Source organism: Amblyomma mixtum, chromosome 3 (genome assembly GCF_055824585.1).
Source record: "Amblyomma mixtum isolate Tamu chromosome 3, ASM5582458v1, whole genome shotgun sequence".
In the NCBI taxonomy this organism is placed as follows: domain Eukaryota; kingdom Metazoa; phylum Arthropoda; class Arachnida; order Ixodida; family Ixodidae; genus Amblyomma; species Amblyomma mixtum.
In genome coordinates, this window is record NC_143014.1 from 218,824,246 (window position 1) to 218,848,482 (window position 24,237).

The 24,237-nt window shown below is 45.0% G+C and overlaps 1 protein-coding gene across 1 annotated transcript in view; it reads right to left on the reverse strand.

The window, feature by feature from the left end:
• Positions 1-10,706: 10,706 nt before the first annotated feature.
• LOC149353718 (nose resistant to fluoxetine protein 6-like) overlaps positions 10,707-24,237 on the reverse strand; it is a 57,733-nt gene continuing 44,202 nt past the window's right edge. The window contains exons 11-15 of the mRNA XM_089575850.1: positions 22,890-23,012; positions 21,047-21,167; positions 17,636-17,825; positions 11,134-11,276; positions 10,707-10,922 (exon numbers count right to left, since the gene is read on the reverse strand). Coding sequence (XP_089431976.1) covers positions 10,707-10,922; positions 11,134-11,276; positions 17,636-17,825; positions 21,047-21,167; positions 22,890-23,012 — 793 coding nt within the window. The remainder of the gene's footprint in view (positions 10,923-11,133; positions 11,277-17,635; positions 17,826-21,046; positions 21,168-22,889; positions 23,013-24,237) is intronic.

Genomic DNA, 24,237 nt, shown 5'->3' on the forward strand with positions numbered 1-24,237 from the left:
TTTAGGTGTCCACCGACAAATGAGAGACAGGTACATTTCCTTTCCTCAAAAACCAATTTACCGACGAGTGAGGAGAACCGAATGGCCGATGGCGTTCTATGGACTCCTTGCAAGCGTTGCAAGACGCTGTCGCGTTCCATTTTTAGGGGCGAAACTTAACATCTGAACCACACATCAGTGACCACACTTTAGGTCAAAAAAGTGCCCCCTTAATTTTGTGAGACAGTTACTGCGTAATTTCCTTTCCTCAAATACAATTTTCATTTTCTTCATTACGGCTCCTCTTTATCTATCTTCTTTCACTCCCACTTCCTCCCTTCCTCTACGGTGCGGTTCAGGTGTCCACCGAGATGACAGAGAATTACTGCGCCATTTCCTTTCCTCAAAAAGCGTTGCGTTCAAAGGGCAAGGTAAATTGGTAAATTGGTTTTTTGAGGAAAGGAAATGGCGCAGTATCTGTCTCACATATTCCGGCGGACACCTGAACCGCGCCGTAAGGGAAGGGAGAAAGGTGGGAGTGAAAGAAGAAAGAGAGGAAGAGGTGCCGTAGTGGAGGTCTCCGGAATAATTTCGACCACCTGGGGATCTTTAACGTGCACTGACATCGCACAGCACACGGGCGCCTCTAGCGTTTCGCCTCCATCGAAACGCGGCCGCCGCGGTCGGGTTCGAACCCGGGTACTCCGGCTCGGTAGACGAGCGCCTTACCACTGAGCCACCGCGGCATCACGCCGAACGGGTGGTGGCGTTCCGTTGACTCCCTGGCAGCGCTACAACACGCTGTCGCGTTCCACTCCTAAAGGCGAAGCTTAAGCGTCATTAAATAGCAGTTAATTAGTATTCAGGCATTAATCAGTAATTAACCATTAATTAGTGATTTGTCATCACTTAGTAATTAGTACTCAATTATATGTGACGCCACCAGTGCCACAGAAACAGCGAAGGTGGTGCGGAAAACGCTTCCGCCTCTACCCACTTTAGACAGTCAAAGTGCCCCCTGAATTTTTTTGTTCCTTTTGTATGACTAGCAAACACCCCTACTCGTAGGGCTTATCCTAAGCTCACAATTCCCCCATTAAATAAATTAGAGACTTATTAAATAGCCAAAGCGGATACAGGTGGAGAACTGACTCGAACGAGCACGTTGACTGTTTCAGGTTTTCTTCAGCTTGCAGAAAACGTGGTAAGCGGCCTTGCAAAAAACGTGCAAAAAACGCAGTGCGAACTTCAAGCTAATATTGCGTAATTAATGACCAGTCTATTAAAAATTCGCACTTAAGATGAAACTTATGTTCCAATTTATCATGGCACGCTCATATTAGTGACATCATTTCAGGATGGAACCAAACACAAGGCTTTCTTAAGCGGCACCTCCGTCTTGCTCCACTGCAAGTAAAATGCTCGCGTATCAATCAGTCATTTGCAAGTCCGAGATTAGAACATGCATCTGCTATCTGGAGCCCACACCAAGCGCATATAATCATTGCACTGGATGCTGTCCAAAATTGTGCAGCCCTATTCATTCAGTCCGCTTACTCATGCGATGCCAGATCTCATCTTTGAAAGCAAAATCTGGACTGCAGCCATTCTTTTTACGCCGTCGCATTGCAAACATCGCAATTGATCACAAGTGTTTTTTTATTCTTCTCTCATTCAATCGCCAATATACCAGTCGCTGCGAGCTTGTCTCATCGCATCAGTCATCAACTTCAAGTTGCATGCCCGCCATCGCACACTGCTACGTTTTCCGCTTAATTCTTTTTTTCGAGGAGCTGGAAACTGGAACGGCCTACCTTGTGCCATTGCCGCCATCGCTTCATCCTCTCCTTTCCAAGAACGGGCAACTGATCATCTTCAGTGCTAAGAAATCAACGCCGTTCTTTTTTATTATTTCCAGTTTAATCCTAACCGTTATGCAACACCCACCTTGAATAGGGGACTTGAAGGAAATGAAACTGAACGGAACTTAACTGAACGCTGTATATTTTGGACCACCGCAGGTTTAAGGAATATTCACAGCTTAAAGGCAACAAAATAAAACAAAAACTGAACAGGAGGGAACTATACAAGAGTGGAAAATAGACCCTTCAGTGTTGGACATTTTTCATTACAGTATTTCATAAAGGGGATATAATCAAATGTTGGTCTATGTTGGTTGACATATGGTATATACGTTCCAGGTGTATATTTTTCTTGGAGAGAGGGGTCGATTAGTCTTGAAAGCGGTGGGTCGTTTCATACAGGTGTTTTTTTTTCTCGCTCTGCAAAATTTGATGAGAACCTGAATGCTTAAAATTCGCACAAGCAAGAACCGCAATAATTGCACTTGTTTTCCTTACGAGTCTTCAAAAAATCATGCGAATACATTTTTTTCTTGTAGGACAAGAACACAGTGAAAAGTACTGATTCCGCCAGTGATTGAGAGAAAACAGTTGGAACAAAAGCATGCCTAAAGGCGAGATCAAGGTTACTGGTGCGGCGTCTACTCAAGAGTAAAGAATCTAGCGCAAGTGCACAATTGTACGAGAACTCGCAGTGATCTCTCGGTGGCTAGAGCGTTCGGCGGCTGAGCCCAATGCCGCGGTTTCGATATTGGCCACGGGGGTTGCTTTTCGATGGTGGAGTAATGCTGAAACGGCTGTGTGTTGAGATTTTGATGAAAGGTAAAAAATACCAGTTAGTCGAAACTGATCTGGGGCACTGCATTGCAATGTGGCTCATAGCCCACCCTGTTGGTGATTTGCTATTGAAAAATGAAATCAGTGAACAGTACGACACGGTTGAGGCAAAGTATCACGGTCCTGTGACGGATTCTTATAATTTTATGACTGATGTATTCCACCTCAGAAGTATGTTTCATGCAGATAAGGGACATGCTAGTCGGCTTATTATTTAGGGACAAAATCCTTGGTCCTCTTGAGGTTGGTTAGAAGGCAAGAAATCGCTTTTTCCCCACGAATGACGTGGTTATGCTGTTCCCCCTGTTTTCTTCATTTTATACTTCTGTTGAAGCTGATACGCGATCAGCCTTTGTGCGCATTTACAGAAGACAATATTCTTTTAGCAATACTCTTCCCCACTCAGAAATTATTTCTCAGAAGATATGCAGCCAATGCTTGATCAAGCTTGTCTTGGGCTTGGAGCTATTGATGACGCCCATGCAAGTATTGAGTTATTATTTAGCAGCAAAATTACCGTCCAAATTATCTTGGTTACATCCGGGAAGAACTGCTATTTGCCGGAAAATGTCTTGCATATGCTGTGTCCTATTTGTTTCTCCTTTTGGCAGGTGTGCTGAAGCAGGTGCGTGATTAGTTTTTTGGCGCATTCACAGAATACAGCATTTCTTATAATTTCTTTCACGCGTCGAAGAAAAAAGGCAGATCACATCCAACTAATGATAGATCAAGGTCTTGGGAGTTAAGATCACTCCCTAAAATCGACACTCTTTTTGTACACTTTAAGAGAAAGGAACATTTATCGACGACGGTGAACGTTCCGCGTTCCTATTAAAAAGAATCAATGTCTAAAACGTATATAACAATATGATAAACTGATTTTATTTTAAATATCTTCCCCTTTTAATTAAAAATAACCTGCCCGCAATGCATTTGTTCCAGGTGATTGCAGGTCTTACTGCAATGCTCTGAGGTGTCCTAAAGAATGGTTTGGAATATAACTTTCCGTGGTGGGGACCATAAAATAAAGTATTTCAACATGACATCATATCGGGCCCTTTCTAGCTTTATTGCGAGTCGCCTGTTCTGGAACAGCTTTTAGGGGTAGTTCGCATGAGACCCGTGGCGACTTTCGCAATTCCATAAGAAACATGGGACCGATGTTAGCGCCCGTATGGACAGTACAAGCCCATGAGTGCAACCCGAAGCGGTCAGAATACAACACGCTGCAATGGGTTAACCTGGCGCAAGGGATAACTCGTCTAAAAAATGAGAGCGAAAGCGCAGCAGACTCGTAAACGAGCCTAGGGAGCTGAGGGGACCAGTGTCGCCATCTGCCAAGAGCGCCTAGTAGCTTCACAGTCAGCGTTGTCGAACATTTACGTTGAGCCACCGCGTTAGCTACCCTAACCGCGCTGCGTCTCATCGCCTCCTGAAGCGACCGCACGGTGTTTCAATATACATCGACTTTAACATGACGTTCTGTATCTTCACATGCTGTTCTTGGATGCACTCCGCTTTCGTTAACGAAAATGACCTTATAGGTGCGCTGTGAAATCATAAATCTACTATGAAAACTTTCCGTTCGAAGGATTCCTATGGGACACAGCGACAGTTGTTACCCCGTACCGGTGACAGCGGCTAAGCCAAATACTACTTCTGTCACACATCAGTGTTAGTCTACAAAAACGTGATTAGTTAAAACCTTCCCTTAACCGACAAGATCTCAGTCGTGGTATTTAGGGAAAATTTTGAGCAGTGATGGACGCATTTTCTGCTTTCGATCATTCATTTTAGCACTCTTGCCGATAGTCCAGAACGGTGATGAAAATAAAAAAAACATTACACGTTTTTTTCCCTCTGCTTTTCTCGCTTCTTTCGTCTTCAGAAAATTGGGGGCGGGGTATTATTGTTTGTTTGATTCTTTTTAAAGAGACACCTATTATCCGCAATGCTACAACTGGAGAATGCTTCATACGTTTCCATTTCTTATATAACCATTCTATATATCCATTCTTGCCGTTGTTTTCAGCGCACAAAATATTGTAGCGGGAAGAAATATGTTTACAAACGGACATTGCAATTATTTAAAGCAAAAGATAGCCAAGCAGGCATACAATATGGGCCCAGCGCCCGAATAAACTTCGTTCTTCGCGTCGACCACACACAATCGCCACACTTCGTCATCTTTGTCCAAGCCTAAGGTCGTGACAATCCCCGCCGGCAAAAGCACCGTCCAGGTGGTGAGGGAAGACGGATCAGAGGCGTGATATGGTTTGGGCCGAGCCATATGAGCGACATAAGCCAAAGGGCGGGTGGTTGACGTCGAAGAAGAGACAGGACTAATTTTGTGCGTGACATCGGTCACTTGGTGGAGGATTTGATAAAGGGCAGTGTATCGGGGCAGCAGCTTTTCAAAGAGTCCAACACAGCGAGAGGGATAGTACAGGTGAACGAGGTACCCTCGGGAGAACTGGACGTCTCGATGTCGGCGGTCGTATGCGCCTTCTGCTTGACTTGATATGCGCACAGACGAACCTAAGCATCTCAGCGTGCCATGTCGGCCCGTTGAATGGCATCCTATGCGTACTCTGTTTTCGTAGCGATGGCGGGCGGTGTGCCAACGTGTACAAAGGCAAGTGATGGCGCCGACGAACAAATGGTAAAAACGAGAAATGCCTGTAGTGTCATGGCGGGACGAATTATAAGCGAATGTGATATAAGGCAAAATTTCGTCCCAATCGTGATGGTCAGCAGAGACGTACAGTACGCTCCATTGTTAAAGAGAACATGCGATCGCGTGGCCTCCGCGCTTCGCGGAGCGCTACCACCGAGAATTTGTGGGAGTTGTCGGCACTAGACGCATGCGCAGTAAGCATGGCGGCTGGTCTTTCCGTGCATGCGCTTCATGCCACCTGTTCTCGCCTCATCTAGGCAGCAGGGCTTCGTGAATCGCGGAGGCCACGCGATCGCATGTTCCCTTTAACAATGGACCGTACTGTACATAGATAACATATCTGTGAGTGTTCGATTCAGGCGCTCGATAAGTCCTTTAGACTGAGGATGGTAGGCTGTGGAGGGTTTGTGCTGGGTAGAATGGACTGAAGGATGTTGCCCACGACTTTCGAGAAGAAACAGTGGCCGCGATCGGTGAGGAGTTGCCGTGGTGCACCGGGGTGATGGTTGATGTGCAGACGTAAGTCCGCAACATCTGTAACGCAACTTGTCGGCAACGGACACGTGATGGCGTGTCTTGTGGCGTAGTCGGTGGCGACAGCAATCAACTTATTGCCAGATCCTGTCGGCGGAAAAGGTGAATAAGGTTGAGACCGACACGATAGAAAGTAAACGGAGGTAAGTGAACAGGCTGGAGGTGACCAGCAGGCAGCACAGATGGTTTTTTTGCCGGCGTTGGCGCACGCCACTAGCGGCGGCATAGCGACGGACGGCACGGTGTAATCCTGGCCAATAGAAACGGCGACGGACGTGGTTGTGTGTCCGAGACACACTGAGGTGTTCGGCGGTTGGCAGTTTGTGAAATTCTGACAATACAGCCGAGCGCAGGCGTTAAGGCACGACAAGCAACAGGTCAGGCCCGTCAGGGTGGAGACTGCGCCGGTACAGTATGTAATCTTCAAGCATAAAGAGCACCAGTGAGGAATCGGGGCGGGCAGGTGCGAGGCCTTCAATGATCGTGCGTAACGGAGGATCGCGTTGCTGTTTGGTTGGTCCATTCAGCAAATCGAAAATGGTGAAGTTAGATGGAGTCATGTCGTTTTAATTTCAGTCCGATGGATCCACAAGGTTAATAGATAAGAAGCCGGCGTCCTGGTGCAGACGCCGAGACTAGTACATTACTTTAAAGGAGTACTCCTGTAGTCTCAAGGCCACACGGCCAAGACGTCCCGTGGGGTCTTTGAGAGAAGAAAGACAGCAAAGGGCATGATGGTCGATAAGGACGAAGAAAGGATGTCCGAAAAGTAAGGGTGGAATTTAGCAACTGGCCAAACGAGAGCCACGCATTCACGCTCAGTGATAGAGTAGTTGCATTCGGCGGCCAATAGAAGACATCTGACGTATGAAATGACGCGCTCGTGGCCCTGCTGTCGCTGGGCCACGAGCGCCCACTGATGTCGGTGCGAACTTCGGTAGGAGCTGACGGGTTAAAATGTGCCAAAATATGGTTGTGTGGCCAGCAAGGTGATACCCGCTGAAAAGGCTTCCACTTGGGCGGGCCCTAGGTAAAGAGGAAAGTCGTTCTTCGGGAGGTCTGTGAGTGGAAGTGTGACAGCTGCGTAATTTTGAACAACGCGGCGCAAGTATGAACAAAGGCCAATAAAACTACGGACATCCTTTGGAGAGTGGGAAAAAGGAAAATCTTTGATGCGGGGATTTTATTCGGGTCCGGGGGGGTATTCCCGAAACATCGACGAGATGGCCGAGGATTGTGTGCTGGCGGCGTCCGAACTGACATTTATAGCAGTTGAGCTAGAGTCCGCAGTCGTGAAAAAGGGTTAAGATCGCTGAAAGCCTTTGAATATGCGTTTCAAAGGATCGCGAGAAGACTACGTCATTGTCGAGGCAACACAGACATGTTGATCATTGGAATCCTTGGCGAAGCGAGTACATCACCCGCTCGAAAGTTGCCGGCGCATTGCGTAGACCGAACGGCATCACTTTAAACTGACGGAAGTCGTCGGGTGTAATAAAGCTGTTTTTTTGGCGGTCCATGTCATGTGCAAAAATCTGGCAATAACTGGAACGAAGATTGATAGATGAGAAATATTTGGCTCTATGAAGGCACTCCAGGGCATCGTCTGTATATAGATGATGCTCTGTATACGGGGTAATGGATACAGGTCTTTTTTTGTAATTCGGTTTAGGCGGCGATAATCGACGCAATTGCGCCATCAATGCTTCTATGCAATGATTTGCACGCCGCTACTAAGTTACGTAAAAAAAAACCACTATGCGCGTGAACGCTGCGTTATGTTCCGACTTAGCCCGTAGTATTTTTTCTCTAAATATTTCCTTTCTTACCAAACTAAATTATCATTCGGCGCACTGAATACTTTGTGCATCATTATCGTATAAAATATCGAAAAACGTAAAAAACTTAAAGTTTTTTTACGATGTTTCAACTTCTCGTGGTAGCGAGATTTCACTTTAAATCAGAAAAGCAAGACATTTTCGCAAGTGTCTCTGCAGCGCTGGATATAGAGAGGATAGACGAGTTGTAATGGCCGAATACGAACTTCAATCAGTAAGCAGACGACCGCGTCACACCGCATCCCTATCGAGCTGCAAGACTGGCTTTTCAATTGTAGCAGCTGTTGCAACACTCGAGCAAAAGAAGTAAAAGAATACAGTCCCGTTTCACGGGTATTATTGGTAGATTTTGTGAACTGACACATCAAAACAGAATAAAGCAGGATGCCATCAGAATAGCGCAGAGGAAATGACACAATCAAGGCACAGCGTTGCAAGAGGAGCGGGAAAGAATAAATAGTATCAGAAAACACCGAAAAACAGCAATGCCTCAGAATGCCAAGTATCAGCACGCCAATAAAGAAATGCGTCAAAATACACTTCAGTGATACATCAATATGCGCGGGCAGATAGGTGGGCCATCTTTGGTCTATTTCTGCAATGACGGGGAAGTCACCTGCATATTTTTTAACGCAGGGATGCATTTAAGGCTCAAGAGCCGAGAAGCAGAGAACTTCTTTTCCAGTGGCGCCTTCAGCAAGCAATCCAGCCAAGCCTCCACGCCAGCCTTGGTCCCACTACTGCGAAAGAAGTTTGACCGGTGGATGAGGTTTTGCCTAAAGTTCACGGTGATCACTTTATTATGCGCAACGAAATCAGAGCATAAAATTGCATTTACTTTACATACTCGGTGTGTATGCTTGGCACCAACCCACGGCGCGCCACACACGCCAACCTGCCGTTGTATTTTTTTGTTCTTGCTTCAGGTTGTTGAAATGCTTATGTTGTGGCGTTAACAATAGCTGCACACCTAAGCGGAAGCAAAATTTCTGGAGAAAAACTTATGCGTAACGTGGCTGTACTGTAGTCTCGGGGCTGAGGTGATTTACATATGGTCCAGAATTTGTTACAGTTTTCAGCAAATAAATTATGCATATTTGCAAAAATAGCCTCGAATCATTCAGTTTTAGCCCCATGGCATGAGGCAGCCAAGCTACTCTATCCGTTTGTTTTGTGCTTAAAGTAAAAACTTTTTTTCGATCAAAAGCAGGTGGCCTCGCGCTTACGGCACATAGTGCTTCGTAACCAGACATTGCTGCTGAAAAAAAAAGTTTGATGTGGGGCACTGCTGCAGCGGATAGATAGACAGAGGGGGTTCATTAAAAAAAAGATATTCCAGCGACTATTTAAAAACTGCCGGCATGATATTTTGCCTTTCATTGGCCATGCAACGTGAGAGTGGCGATAGCAGAAGAGTGAAAACAGGGACCTAGAATAGGGAAGGCTTCCGCAGACGTCGTTTAAGATATCTAAACTTCTCATGCTTGTGTTCTGCAGTATTACACAGTGGGGCTGTGTATCCACGTATAATCGCTCTCAAAAGCTTTTTGAGGTGTGGTCCTTTTTAAAGACTGATACCTAATGCTTCGTATTCTAATTCCTCCATTCTTATCCCTTGCAGCCTAGACCCTACTAAAACAACACGAGTTGTAAGTTCAAAGTTAGAGTTTTCTGTATCTGAATAAAGAGTCACATATGTGCGCTATTTCGTAAGTCCGTGACTGGCAGAGGTAAACGTCAGAGAAAATACTTATTCATTGCACACTCGTGGACTTTATTATGCGTTAGTAAGAGAACTTGTTTGTCTAATTTTTCTGTTTGCTTCTTTTTGGATGTGAAGCGCACGGTTGAAACGAAATAAAGTGAGATGAAGTCGTAAATACCTGTAGAAAACGCGCATTCACATAAATGAAACTTAGCGTCGCTTCTAAGCTCTATACGTGCATGGGAACGGTGAGCTAGCCGCCACGGTGGCTCGGTGTGGCTATGGTGCTCGGATGCTGACCCTTAAGACGCGGGTTCTATCCCGGCCGTGGCGGTCGCATTTGGATAGAGGCGAAATGTTAGAGGCCTCTATACTGTGCGATGTCAGTGTGCATTAAAAGAACCCCAGGTGGTCGAAATGATCCGAAGCCCTCCACTGCGGTGTTCCTCATAGCCTTAATCACTTTGGGACGTTACACCCCATAAACCAAACCATTGAAATGGTGAGCTGGTATTGCTTAAGTTGAAGGCAAAGTGTCTCTATCGTGAACAGTGATAACGGCTGAAGAAAACGAAGAACCCAAGAAGCCAAGAAAAACATGTTCAGAATTTATTTTTTTCCTTTCCTTGATAGCACCTGATTCTAAGGGCATATATTATACGAACTGGGGACTAGTAGTAACAGCAATATTAACGCTGATTATGTATGAGGAAAGCCAACAACCACCGAAACCAAGGTTTACGTTGTGAACCGTATCCTGCTTCACACAGCGAATGTTCCTGTCGAGCAATATTAGCAAATGGCTATGTTGGGTGGGCTGACACGTTCCCTCAACTATCCTCGAAACGTGCACAAATGTTAGGCGGTAGAAGAATTATGAGTGCGTGCTACCCTCACTCTGAAGCGCATATAGACAGGCCGAATCACGTTTTGAGATTTATAACTTACTTCCAAGGACTCCTGCTCGTCCTCACTTTCTGTAGATCTCTGAACTTTTCACGATCTAATTAAGTTTCCTCTTTGCTATCTTGCAATCCATAATTCACAACACTGACCTGAGAAAAAATGTGTATAACAAAATTGATAGTGATGCACCGTAACTCGCACACTAATTATGTAAAGGACCAATGGCGTGCACTTTTATCTTGAAAGCTAAACTTCTGTCCTAAAGAGTTATTAAAATCACCACCTGCTATCAAAACCGGACGTACGTATGATAATTTGGGTTGCAAGAATGTCGACTGTCGTGGCTAGGCAAGTATTCAGAGCCTCGTCTATTGCGAATGAACGTGGTTGGTTTCGAAGTTCTCCTCCGTGGATGCACTGCCTGCGTCTTCCAGATGCCCTCGGCTCCGAGTGGTCGTTTTTACACTTCGAGAAAGAAATCGAAAAGTCGACTTTTCCAGGGCGGCTGTCGGTGCTTCGCACATCAGGAACGCCAGGAATGCAAGCAGGAGGCTCCAAATCAGCACCCCAAAAAATAGAGTCACCTGAAGAAAAAAAAAACAGTAAAGATGTCCACTTATCCCTCAGCTGTACAAAGATATCGCGTTGCTTCCAGAAAAATACCCAAATGGAAGTTTTCCCTCTCTACTTGCGAAAAGTTCAACCAAAGTAAAATATGGCGACCGTTTTAAAACAATTCTGATTATTTTTTCTTTCGTAACCGTTAAGTGAGTGAACAGGAGTAGAGAAGGTCACCTGAGTGAAGAGCGAAACATGTAGACGCTCCCTGGACGCATACAGCATGAGCCTGATGAAAGGGAAGTGGATGAGGTAGACGCCGAATGTAAGCTTGCTCAGCGGCACAAACGCATTCCACGACAGGAACCGGCCGAGGACTCCTACGGGAACAGAAAAAAACCGTTGTGTAAGGGATCGGTAGTGTACCCGGGGCCTTCGGAACCAGTAATTCTCCCTCAAAGCGAAGCGTCTCCTTTTTCGGAACGCGACCGCTCGCGAAAGCGCCGGGAAGGACGGGTGTCCCCCCCGCCCCGCGGTACCGATTCACGCACGTGCTGGCACGAATGTATATTTGTGTTTGTTTTCATTTTATATTTGTGGCGGAGAGAATGTTCGACTCCGAGAATGTTCGACTCCGAGCTGGGACCGGACAGTTGTAATTTTTCATGTGCACAATAAGAAGGACATCTTGTGTACTCAGTGTAAGTGTGTATTTAAAATGTACCCCTTGATTCCTGCAGAAGTCCTTAGCATGCAAAAGGGGCAGGCGCAAGCGGCGTTCACCCGTGTTTAGCATTCTGGCGGTCGTTGCTTTCGCTTACAGGCGCCAGTGCCGGACACCAAGGCGCTTGTTTCATTGAACATTGCACAGTACTTCACATAATTTTGTTTTCGCTTTGAAACAACAAATGTAGCGCTGATTAGGGTTTTCCCCGGTTCACGCTCCCAAAATTCGCACTGCGCAGTTTGGCAGTTTAACAGCCCTCGCCTCAGATAGCATATGTGAAATGTGGTCAAGTCTCATGCACCCCTTGTATTGGTCCAAATACAATCTTTATCGATTTTTCTGAATGACGAAGAATTTAATTTGCTTGCCGTGGATTTTGTGAGGCCGTAGCAGAATAATGATTCTATTCAAAGTTTTGAAAATTTCATTCGTTTCATCCTGCGTCATTGGCTCCGGCGCGGCGACGCTCCCGCTGTCAGCGGATTTTGCAATGGATCGTTGGCAGTTTTAATGCGAAAGCCTTTAATGTCTCATCGTTGTAAGCAGCAGTCGTCGACAGAAATGTCGCGCTTTTCAGTTGGTCCAAGCGGTCGTGACGTCACAGTGCGCGAATTTCAAACGGGGCCAATTATACTTTGGCAAGTAACCAGGCAACCAATTCAAGGGATCGTATAGTGATGCTCCAAGTAAGTGGGACTGAGCTTAGTTAATTGCTTAATTACTCAATTAGCCTAATTAACTTTTCTAGTCAGGCCATATAAATAAATAAAACTGAGTAAGAAATTGGCCGAGCTCGGGAATCGAACCCCGGTCTTCGGAGTGTGACACGAGCATGCTATCCACTCCGCAATGCCAGCTCGATGGTTTGGGAAGAACAAAGGTGCGCCTAGTGAATACGGTGTCTTCGCTCACTCCCATCCTCCTCCCTTCCCTTCCGGCGAGGTTTAGGTGTCCACCGAGATATGAGAGACAGATACATTTCCTTTCCTCAAAAACCAATTTACCAACGAGCGAGGCATAGAACCGAATGGGCGATGGCGTTCTATGGACTCTCTGGCAGCGTTGCAAGACGCTGTCGTTGTCGCGTTCCACTCTTAGAGGCGAAGCTTAACATCTTAACCACACATCAGTGACCACACTTTAGGTCAAAAAAGTGCCCCCCTGAATTTTGACGGGTGTCCACCGAGATATGTGAGACAGTTACTGCGTAATTTCCTTTCCTCAAATACAATTTTCATTTCCTTCATTACGGGCCATCTTTGTCTTTCTTCTTCCACTCCCACTTCCTCCCTTCCTCTACGGTGCGGTTCAGGTGTCCACCGAGATGACAGAGAATTACTGCGCCCTTTCCTTTCCTCAAAAAGCGTTCAAAGGGCAAGGCATCGCGCCGAACGGTTGGTGGCGTTCCGAGGACTCCCTGGCAGCGCTACAACACGCTGTCGCGTTCCACTCCTAAAGGGGAAGCTTAAGCGTCCTTAATTATCAATTAATTTGTATTCAGGCACAAATCAGTAATTACCAATTAATTAGTGATTTGTCGTCACTTAGCAATTAGTACTCAATTACATGTGACGCCATGCACCAGTACCACAGAATCAGTCAAAGTGGTGCGGAAAACGCTTTCGCCTCTACGCACTTTAGACAGTCAAAGTGCCCCCTGAATTTTGCTGCGTGGCAAACCGCTATGAGCATTACGGAGTCGGTAAAACGTAACATTTTAGCATTTCTATTCTATTGCTATTCATTTTGCTCTAAGTGAATGGCTCGAGTGGCGTCACGCCCTCGCTGTAACCGGCATCTATACGAGACCGTGTCGAATTACAAAAATGGTACAGATTATAAAGAAAGCATTTCTTATACATTACACTGGGCGGCTAAAGAGTATGAGAAATGACTACATACGTTGGAGTGCAAAGCCATACCTTGCTCACAAGCCTTAATCCTTTCGTGTCCATTTTCTGTATTTTTTTCCTTCCCTCTGCTTCGATATTATGAAGGCATAATGGACCACATCACGATATCTTTGATATCTATGATATCGTGATGTGACCTTTGATATCTTTAGTTCTTGCCTAAAATCAAAAGAAAGAGGTACGTGTTGTGTCGAACGTGTTTCGTGCCTATGAGGCTGCATGCAATCTTAAATGTGCTCTACTTTTCATTCTGGAATTTTGTGGCTATCTTTTTCTGCTGCGACCGCTCTGCAGAAGATATATATGTTTTCCTTAAGAAAGAAATGATTAAGTGCATGTGCTTCGCGTTTCGTGCTTGCTATGGTAATAATCCTACTCGCCAGTAGTGATTGCACAACGAAGAAAGTTGTAGGCATAGGACGAAAGGCGAAGACAGGTCGTAAACCCTTCCGACGATCCTAATCAGCAGTTAGTGCAGCTAAACATTCGTTTATATATATACGAATACGCATAAAATAGAGAATAACTAAAGCAAAAGTGTAATATTTTAGCCTATCTAGGAAAACATTTCTTCCTTCGTTCCCTTCAAAGCTCTGAGAGCAGTTATTGAAAAAAAAAATGTTATGGTCGTAAGCTAGTTAAACCGAGTAAACGTGCGGAAGCATGTCCTTTGCCTGATTGGCTCAGGGTTTTGCTATTTTCGGTCATCAGCTTTCTGGCGACGATGTTAGAATCAAGTTAAGCCCTGATAGAGGTTGAGCTGATCTGATGTGCTCGCGCTGGAGATGTAAATTGACGAAGGTGAACAGTATGCCCAGCTCAAGAGAGTGTTGCATTTTAACACGTAGCGTGATTAATTGCGGTGATAGCATAGTGATTTCGAGCAGTGGCCAGCGCCGCTGTTCTGTTCGAGCCACCGCGGGTTAGAATCCCAGTCGCGGTGTTATTTATTTTATTTATCTGAGATCAAGGTTCCAGCAATGACCCACCTATTTCAGCTTTGGTCGTGAAGTAGAGCATTCGCTATAAAACGAGAAGTCTGCGCAGTGTCGTCATTAAAGATTAAGTGGTTACAGATGCATCGCAAATGGCCCCGTAATTTAACCTTTTGTTTTTAGGGACAATTACGGTAGAGAGCCCCATATTAATTCGACTGTTCTGGCTATAACTGATACTTCAATATCTGAAGGAAGCGATTGGTCGCTGCTTCTCAGCAGGGATACAAAAAGACCACGGGAACTGATGGGATACCAAATGTTTTCCTTTTTAGATCCGTCAAATGGTATTTCAAATACTTGACTTATATTTGATAGGTCTCTGTTGCGTGCTGAGCTCCCGCGTGGAAAAATTATTCCGATCTCTAAAATTTTAAAAATTACGCCTGCTTAGCTTATGCGGGCCAGTATGATTACTTTGTACGTCATCAAAAATACTTGAACACATTCTTTAAGGTGCATCTGACAATTACTGGAAGCTAATCATATAATTAACAGCCGGTTCACATAAGTGCTTATCGGAAGTGAGCAAACTGCTCAAGCCGACACAAGATTTTGCCGCCGGCTTTGGTAACCGCCGTGAGATTAATGTCATTTTTTTCGATTTTGAAAAACCATTTGACCAGATCTCGCACAAAATCTCTTGCTCAAAAGTAAAAGTCATCTTGAAGAAGGGCTCGCTGCGGCATGGACACAGGCATAGCTGTCGTCTCGGTGCTTATCCAAAAAGTTTTGAGCAAGATGTATTTGGCAAATGCCCTATGCTCCTCGTACTAACAAATCCCTGCTTTCATATCATTCGCCGCACTCTAAGTTGATAAAAAGAGGCATTATCACCACCTCTTTCAAAAAAGCGCTGGAAAAGTTAAGTGTGCACCTGATGGAAGCTAGTTTCCAGGATCAAGAAAAACGGCTACAAGAAGCGGGTTATCCCCAAGATGTTTTGGTATCAGTAGCCGAAGGGCTGATTCGCAACACGCGCAAAGGCGAGCCAGAAAAATGCAAGAAGCAGAAGTGATTCCGTATAGGAACAAGATATCACATGATTTGAGGAAAATAGCCAAGCGAGCAGGTGCTCGAGTTTTGTTTTCAGCCCCTAATGAGCTTGAAAAACTATGTAAGATGGCCAATCCTTTCATTGTAAAGAAGAAGCAAAGAGAGAAATTTGTTGATTGCAAAGAAGAGGTTGTTTACTCCCTGCCATTGTCATGGGGTAAAGTTTGTGTAGGTCAGACCGGGAGATGTCTAAATGACAGGCTACGTGAAAACAACAAAAACTTACAAAACCTTAAAGGTAATCTGTCTGATGATTGTGTAGAGTGAGAAAAAGGTGTGTGTACTCCAGGCTTTAATGCATTTCTAGTCATTAACAGAAACAGTAAAAAACTAACCAAGAAGGTCATGGAGGAAAGACAGATAAAAAGACTAGAAAGTAAATGTGTGAGCATGCCTTCTGTGTTGCTATCAAAGAGAGAGTTGTTTTTTCATGATGGCGGGAAGAATAGTTAGATTGTGTGGCGCAAGTGAAGAAGTGAAATGCAGTGTGATAGGCTTGCAGGTTATCTTCTGATGCATGCACCCTGTATAAAAAAGATGAAGATGCATTGAATAAACATTCAGTTGAAAGTTAGCGCATGTGGTATCTCCTTCGTGTTGTGGGTGTTCCCAAGCGCTGCAGACTTCATAACATCCAAAACAGTTGGCGACACTTGCACCAGCACAGCTTTGCTAAAGTCCGGTAGTCCTCGAGGGTTAATCCTTGGGCCGCTGTTATTTTTAATTTTTATAGATTATATTGTTAAATGAACTGCTGTCAAAAATCAAGCTTTTTACCTACAACTATATGCTATATCACGAAATACGAACTCTTAGTGATCACATTCATATCAATGATAGTGTAACTGATATTCAGAATTAGTGCTCTACATGGAAATCGAGCAATAATACCAAAGAAACTGTTTTAATGAACACGTTGGAACAGTAGCCATTACCTTGGACGTGTAGCATTAATGGTCATTAGTTGTCCACGCTAAACAGCTGCAAGTACTTATGATTAACGATTGGTACTCACTCAGGATGGAAAGACCACATTCCTAACATTGAAAAGGAAACCATAAAAAACTGATATTTAAGAACATCTGCACGCTACAGGGAGCTATTCGCCTGCAACATCATTATTTGGCCTACGCTGGAATACACATCACTTTTATCGAGCCATATGCATTAAGCAAAACATTAAAAAACTCCTAAATATACACCGAAAGTCAGTGCGATTGCTACATAATTCCTAAATTTGGTTGACGTTCCTTACTACGTTACTTAAGAAAGCGAATTTAGAGTGTTTGCCGCTGAGAAGATTCGCTGAAAAACTAAAGCACATCTATTTAGGTCTTCGTAATAGCATAGACATTCACAGCGGCAAGCAGGTCGAGCTAGTCGGTGGTCACTCAACACGGTCTTGCCACTCAGTATATTGAAGGCGTTCTCATGCCGAGCTGCAACATATAAAAATGATTTTTTTCCCGTGAACTCTATGGAAACGGAATGCCCTCAAGGCGAGTAATGTATCGTTCAAGTCTGCATAAAATGCTTTAATTGTTTCGGGCTATTTTAAAATAACATTCCGGCGCTGATTTCATGAAATTTTCATGCAACGTGTTACCTTGTATTGTAAACGCCTTTTTGTGAAGTTTTTTTCTTATTAGTACTGTGTAAGTGCACAGGATTGATTTTGTTTCTTGTTAATCAGAACCCCTCTCCTGCTTGGAGCTTTGCTATAACGCTAACACACTATCGTAAATACATAAATAATAGTATTTGCAATATGTTTGTCACAAAAGTATGGAATCATTCATGAGTGAAGCGCTTGTGGAGTCCCCCCCAAAGGATGAATTCACGAAGGCGTTCTTTAAAGTGAATGATTCATTTTTGGCGGCACTTTGCCTGCTGAATATTTGGCTCTTGACTGCCCACAGCGCGGCTAACGGCTTTAGTTTTGAAACGTTCTGAGTGCGACAAGCTTTGCCAAATTAACATAATGACATGAACCCGAGCTTTTTTACGCAGCCATGCAGTTCTTTAGAAATATACTGAAACACTCTTACCACCCCTGCCCGTTGAGCAAACAAGCGTGATCCAGGCAAGAAAAAAGGACCACAAGACGCGTTCAGAGACGGCTGCCAGTGTTTTAACAAATTGTGACGTGGGATCCGGGCTTTGGTACCAAGGGACCCTCATGAAGATGACGCAGAGACAAGCGCTGATTGCCACGCACCAGCCCGCCAGTTTAGCCCCCTGGAACAGGTGAAAAGGAACGCAGCTTAAATGGGCCATAATACACTCCACTCACAGTCTAGCTGCTTCTTATCTCTGACTTTCAACGTGATAGCAACAAGGATCCCATTCAGTGGAAAAGGCGTCGTCGTCTCTTCGCTATCCGGCGTTGTTGAATTGCTAATATCCCGATTGGTCGGTAAGGTTTCACGTGACAAGTGGAGGGGCGAAATCGAAAAGTAATTAGAACATCCCATAAATTGTAATTTCAGGGCGACAACTTGCCTCGAAACATCATTATCACACGTAATTATTTATAATGTATTACTTACGCCGAAATGGAAACTCGGTTAACTTGCGGGAAATCCAACCTCTGCCTGTTGGACTGCGGGTCTGACACGCTACTCCTATAGACCACGCAGGCACGCTCTCCCGGGTCGGTTAAATCGGGGTTTTATATGTATGTCGTGCGGTCTTTCAATTGTGGTAGCTTACGACTGCAAGCTAATAAGCATGTGTGTGATTGGGGAGACACTAATTAAGGTAGTAGGGATTAAGCGAGTAGTAAAGCGCATGCAGGCGATCGGTTAGTATACGCGAATGATTGTATGCTCGTAATAACGTGGTAACGATAACGTGGTAACGATTCTCGTGTAACGTGGAAATGGTGTGTCATCTATTTAGTAACACAAGTAGATCACGTGATCCGGTGATATGCTAATGAGATCAAGTGGATTCGCTGACGGGAGCCATTAACGCTATTGCGTCATATCCTCAGATGTTTTTCCCTCTCCTCTCAGCCCCACAGCCAAGCAGGACGCAACAGCGGAAAGCCAGGTGAAGCAGGGGCAACGGATGTAATCATCCAACGCCGCCGCGGTGAGTCAGTGGTTGTGGCGCCCGGCCGCTGATTCGAAAGACGCGGGTTCTATCCATGCCGCGGTGGTCGAATTTCGATAGAGGCGAAATGATAGAGGCCCATGTAGTGTGCGCAGACAGTGCACGTTAAAGAACTCCAGGTGGTCGTAAATTTCCGGCGCCCTTCACTACGGCGTCCCTCATAGCCTGTGTCGCCTTGGGACGTTAACCCTCCATAAACCAGGTCATCATCCGCCAACAAGGTGCGTCATTTTTGTAACTTCGAAAGACTGTAATCCAGTACGAGAACCACTACAAAAGTTTTTAAAGCGTACAATATTACTATTTATTGTTTCCTTTGCAGAAAACAAGATAGATAATGTCCCCCTTTCTGGTTCCCCACAGAAGTAGAAACTTTTCCGCCTTATCACTTTTTCTGGCAGTACTACGTTTGCTGCCGCCGCATCAGTGCTCAATCACCGTCTGTAAAGGAGCTCGTATGAAAGCACTTTTGCGGGATTCTTTCTGAATATTCCAAAAGCGGCCTAAAGCGCTGAAAGGGGGCAGTGGGCTGTTGCAACCTTCGCTACTTACCATGGGAGCATTGGTGGGTTTGAATCTTTCGGAGAGGAGCTTATTAAATGATTAAAAGACAAAACGGGAGGGGGCAGTGCCTCGCGGCGGCTTTGCCTACGGAAAATACTGCTGTATCGAGAAAACTCTGCGTCAAATAGAACTGGTGATATTTGTGTACTTAAGGCGGCAGTGGTGCTTAGAACGCCGGAATGTCGAAAATTTTGCTCCACGATCTTCGAGCGCCTACAGGTACTATTCGAGGGACATCTCGCCCTTCGCGAATGAGCAGAAGCGCTTCGCTATTGAACAATAAGGATAAATGGTAAGCAGGTTAGACGAGGTGAACTGCATAGGCTTGCTTCCGGCTGCGTTACTATTGATCAGCCCTGTGTAATTGGTTCTGTTCGGAGAAGAAGCGTCGATAGACAGTAACGATTTCTGCTCTGTCAGGAAATAAGCAACTAATTCGTAATAGTGGGAGGTGAGATAATACTCGCTGTAAAAAATAATTCTCATTGTCTTCCGATTATGAAAACACTGCTCGCTATACGGTATCAGTAAGCCCGCGTCCTACACTGTGCGAACTAAGAAGTACTAGCAGCGCAAGCAATAATTTACGCGGCAGTAGCGGCGATTTTGAAGTGCGCACGAAGCTCAATATCAGTAATCTCAACACTGACGCGAGGTATAGTCACACAGAGTGTCCCTCTTTCAGCCGCTAAAAGGACAGTTGTGGCACAAGATAGAACAAGACTGTTTTGTCGTAAACCTATCGTGCGAAAGAGAAGATGGCGCATTTCTATGGGAGCGTCGACTAATCAGGAAAATGGTGACTCCAGCCGCCGAGGCTAAAAGGCCGCATCATTGGATTTAGGCTTGGGTAAATAAGGAAGGGCGGTACGTAACTGACGCGATCTCGGTCGCTATTTTTCAAAACTTTCGAGCCATGCTCCACAGCGAAAGGAGGTAAAAACTGAAACGAAAGCCCACTAGCACTCCATTTCGCCGCGACCAGTGATGAAATCGACGCACCTGTTTGGTAAGAAATACCCAAGAGTATTTTCCCTCCCGCTCTCTCGACTGACATATGACTTTGTCTACGGCACATAGTCGCCGGTGCGCTGCCACTCGTTTTCCTACAAGAAGGAATAAAGTTCCGCTTGTAGTAGTTTCTTACTCTACGAGCACTGCGATTCCTCCAAAGCCAGCAGGGCGCAGGCGCAGGCATAGAGTATAAGTGGGCCTATGAGATAGGCTCTCCCCCTCCCTTTAAGGAGGGAGAAGAAAAATTTCCCTTGCGGAGTTAATGATCAGAGTATGAGAAAAGGGTCGTGGTGAGAGTTCGTCTGTATACGACGCCTGTGACTGATATCGTGAGGTACAGTTTCAGTCCGTGCTGGAACGTCATGCTTAGATGTCGCTTAAGACAACTGAAACATGCACATTTTCAAAGAGGGCGGGCTTCACGAGACACAAAGCGCGCCTTCACATGAATCACCCTGGTTGTCTAGCGTTACTAAATATGTTGGAGCAACTTGCGTCAGATTCAGATTACATGCGGGGGAAAGCAAAACTTTCACTGCGCGTGAGTTTCCGACTCGAGTTAATTCACAGCTGTTCGCATCTGGTGGCAGTGATATACAGTCACCCTTGGTATTACCTGGAACACACCAACGGTGACCGCACTATGCATTACAGAGTGCTCCTTGTGCATATTAAAGAGAACTTCAACCAGAAATATTGTTTTTCAGGTTATACTCAGCTCGGAAGAACCTAAACGGCACTCATATACGTTAAGTGTAACTTACCGTTGACATTCTTAGCCGCCTGAAATCTTCCATGATGAGGAATGTCATGCAGCCACTGAAGTAGCACACAGCGTGGTAGGAAGGGCGCACGTAGTAAGTGTTGAAGGTCTTAAGCAAAACGCTGGTATAAAAGAGAACAGCAATAAAGTATATTATGCAAGACTTAAAATTATACACCCTTACCGACATGCACATGATCGCTTAAAACGCACGACAGCTTATTTTGAGCACTGCTGTGCACGCACGGTGAGACTAGTACTACACATGCGTCTTCATCTTTCTCATGCGTTTCGTGAATAACATATGAAGGTGCGTTGGATTTAAACCTGCGCGCTAGAGTGGCATTTCCTAGCATTGCGTTCACCATCTACTGACGTTTCGCACATAAGGTATGACGGAATGTCTATCCCTGAAGTGTGCTGTGTATTATTTTGGTCGTGACGGTATGCAATACTCTATTCACTTTGGAAAGTTATTGTTTTCCTTGCGCTTCAGCCATGAGTGCGTGACGTTTTCAAAACACATTGATCATGTAGCTGAATGACTAAGGTTCATCTCTGTGCAACTATATAAGACTAAGTTCACTAGTCCTGTAAATATCAGTCAAATGGCATTTAGAGCCCTTGGCCAGCCTGTGCAAGTATGGTAGTCCAATATGTTTATCGTTCTTCGGTGGAATCAAAAATCCACCGTGTGGATAAAATTCTGTACCGGCTCTTCGTTCTCGTATTAGGTGGAACGTGCTTGAGATCATCAGCCAACAATGTAAAGATGACAAACGTCAAAATCCACCCTCATCGAGATGTAATAGTCCTCGTGATTAGACAAAAAATTTCTTTTCCCCTGCCTTGAAGAAACCTGAAACAGCAGAAAGAGAAGAAAGCTTTGGGTACCGAATAGAGAGCCAGCCTGTGCACTCCCCAGGATATACACGAACTATGGCAAAAATGTCGAGACTTTCTATTTTACTTCAACCAACTGCCTTCTGATATCCTGAGCCTAGCTTCTGTGTAGGAAAAAAGTTAAGAATCATTTCAGGCTGTTTAGGCTGGGCGGGCTCATTCATTAATAGTCACACCTTTCCACGTATTGAAGTCTTTTGAACTTTTTTTTTTCATTTTACCTCAATACTGCTTCTTCATATCGTATTACGCAAAGTGAAAATTTGCTAGCAATTTTGCCGTTCTTCATTGCAGTCTTTTACTTTCTTGAGCGGTACGATATTACAGTGAACTACGGGCAACATTTTTCAGGTGCAGTATGACTAGTTGTACTCTTTCAGGCTAGTTGTACTCTTCAGCTGAAAGTAGGCAGGTAAAATATTTTGTTTTCTTGACATGCTCTGTTCGCGTTTCATTCCGGCCTAACTGTACAGTGAAGCTCTCCTAACGTTACGGGCCCGAAGCAGATGCGTTTTCTGTGGAAATGAGTGTCGTGTGCAAGAAAAGAGCAAAAGTGCGTCTTCAACCACCGCAACAGTCATAAACTTCGTGACTTTACGGAACCAGCCTTTTACAACTCAGCCACAGCTTGCGTATTGATGCAGCAATGGGCTTCAATTAATAAGGATGCACCTTCAACGCGTGGAGGCAGCTTTGAGCATTGCAAGGCGGAAGCATCAGACAAGAATGTCACTCTCATGACACGTGAGGAACTCCTCTGCGGACACATCCTGCTTTTTCAGCTTGGCCGACCACCAAAGCAGAACAAGTGATGAAGTTAGCATACGCACATGAAGTGCTTTTATACGGCAGGGATCAGGCGAAGAACAAATAAAGACACTGGTTTATAAGTGATGCATAAATCAATATCTGTGCAGTAGGTAACAGGTAACAGCGCTCACCTAATTCTGAAGCTGGGAAACACCATGAAAGGCGTAATCTCGGAGTCAGCCACAGTCCACGCTGTGATGAAGCAAGCGAGCAGAGACAGCGCAGCAAACGTTCCTAGGGCCATCTCTTTCCGGCTGTACAGTGTTTGTTTGAAAAGTAATGATAAAAAACATCTTTTAATTTATTTATCTCCAAATACGATCTTGAGTGCTCATCGGGATCTTATTTTGTTGCATAGTGATTGTGCGGCGATTGAGTGATTGCGTAATTGGCTATCACACCACCAGCAATTCTCGCCGATGCTGCGGAGTTCACCGCAATACCGCCGCCGCCGTTGTGTCTGCATTGTTCAAGTGTTTTTGAGCATGAGTTACAACATGTTTCGTTCCTTATTTTGCCTCTCGCCTCTCTTCCCTCAGTGACATCTGGTTACAACTGTCAAGACATCCTAACTATACATCCGTGACATCTCAAGATAGTCGTTCGGTAGTGGCTATGAGTGAAATGGGTGAGTGAAACGCGTTTTCGTCTGAACTTGTATTTTGAATTTTCAAAGCGGAATAACTTTTCTTTGCATGCTCCGACTTCAATAATTATTTTTGCTCTGGTCTCTGGAACGCATGATGTATCTATTTCATGATATTAATCGGTACTGAGGAAAGCGTTGTGGTGTCCCTTTAAGAACCTGATGGTACAAAACTAGTGCCAGCTGATTTTACTATAAATTCAAAACTAATTAAAAATATCAAGAAAGAGGGGAAATTATTATACCGGAGTGGGGCTGGGCGAAGGCCTTGAGGCATCTGAAAGGACGTCTCTTCCCTCCTAGGATTTAGGCACAACCGCTCTACGCAAACCAAGTGCGATGCGCCCACCTCCTTACCTTTCAGTATCAAAACCTGATGCATGGAGCCTAATTTGCATTTTTCGCATGGCGAGTCGCACGTGCATACAAGTGAATCATCAAGCGCCTTCAACGCTTTCCCTGGCCACTTTCCCCAGCGCGGCAAGCGGTCTCGAACGTCTACCCAGCTCGATTTCATCGCTACTTCAGTGAAGCGGTATCGTCCTCCTTGAACCCAAGGAAGGGCCACAGGAGAATTGCTGTGCCAGGACGCTCAATGGCAGCGTGCTGTCTAGACAACGCCCACTTAAAAATAAAATTTCGAAAATAGGCACAACAGTCAAAGATCCACGCTCAGATCAACATAGCTATAGTGAAACATTTGTGATATCAGTGGACTGCACGCACGTCCTACGGCACTTCCGTCGGGAAGGGCCGATATTAAAAACCTCTGGCTTCTATGAGAGCGATGCGCAGTTTAGACTGCTTAGTAATTCGCTATCATGATTTGGATC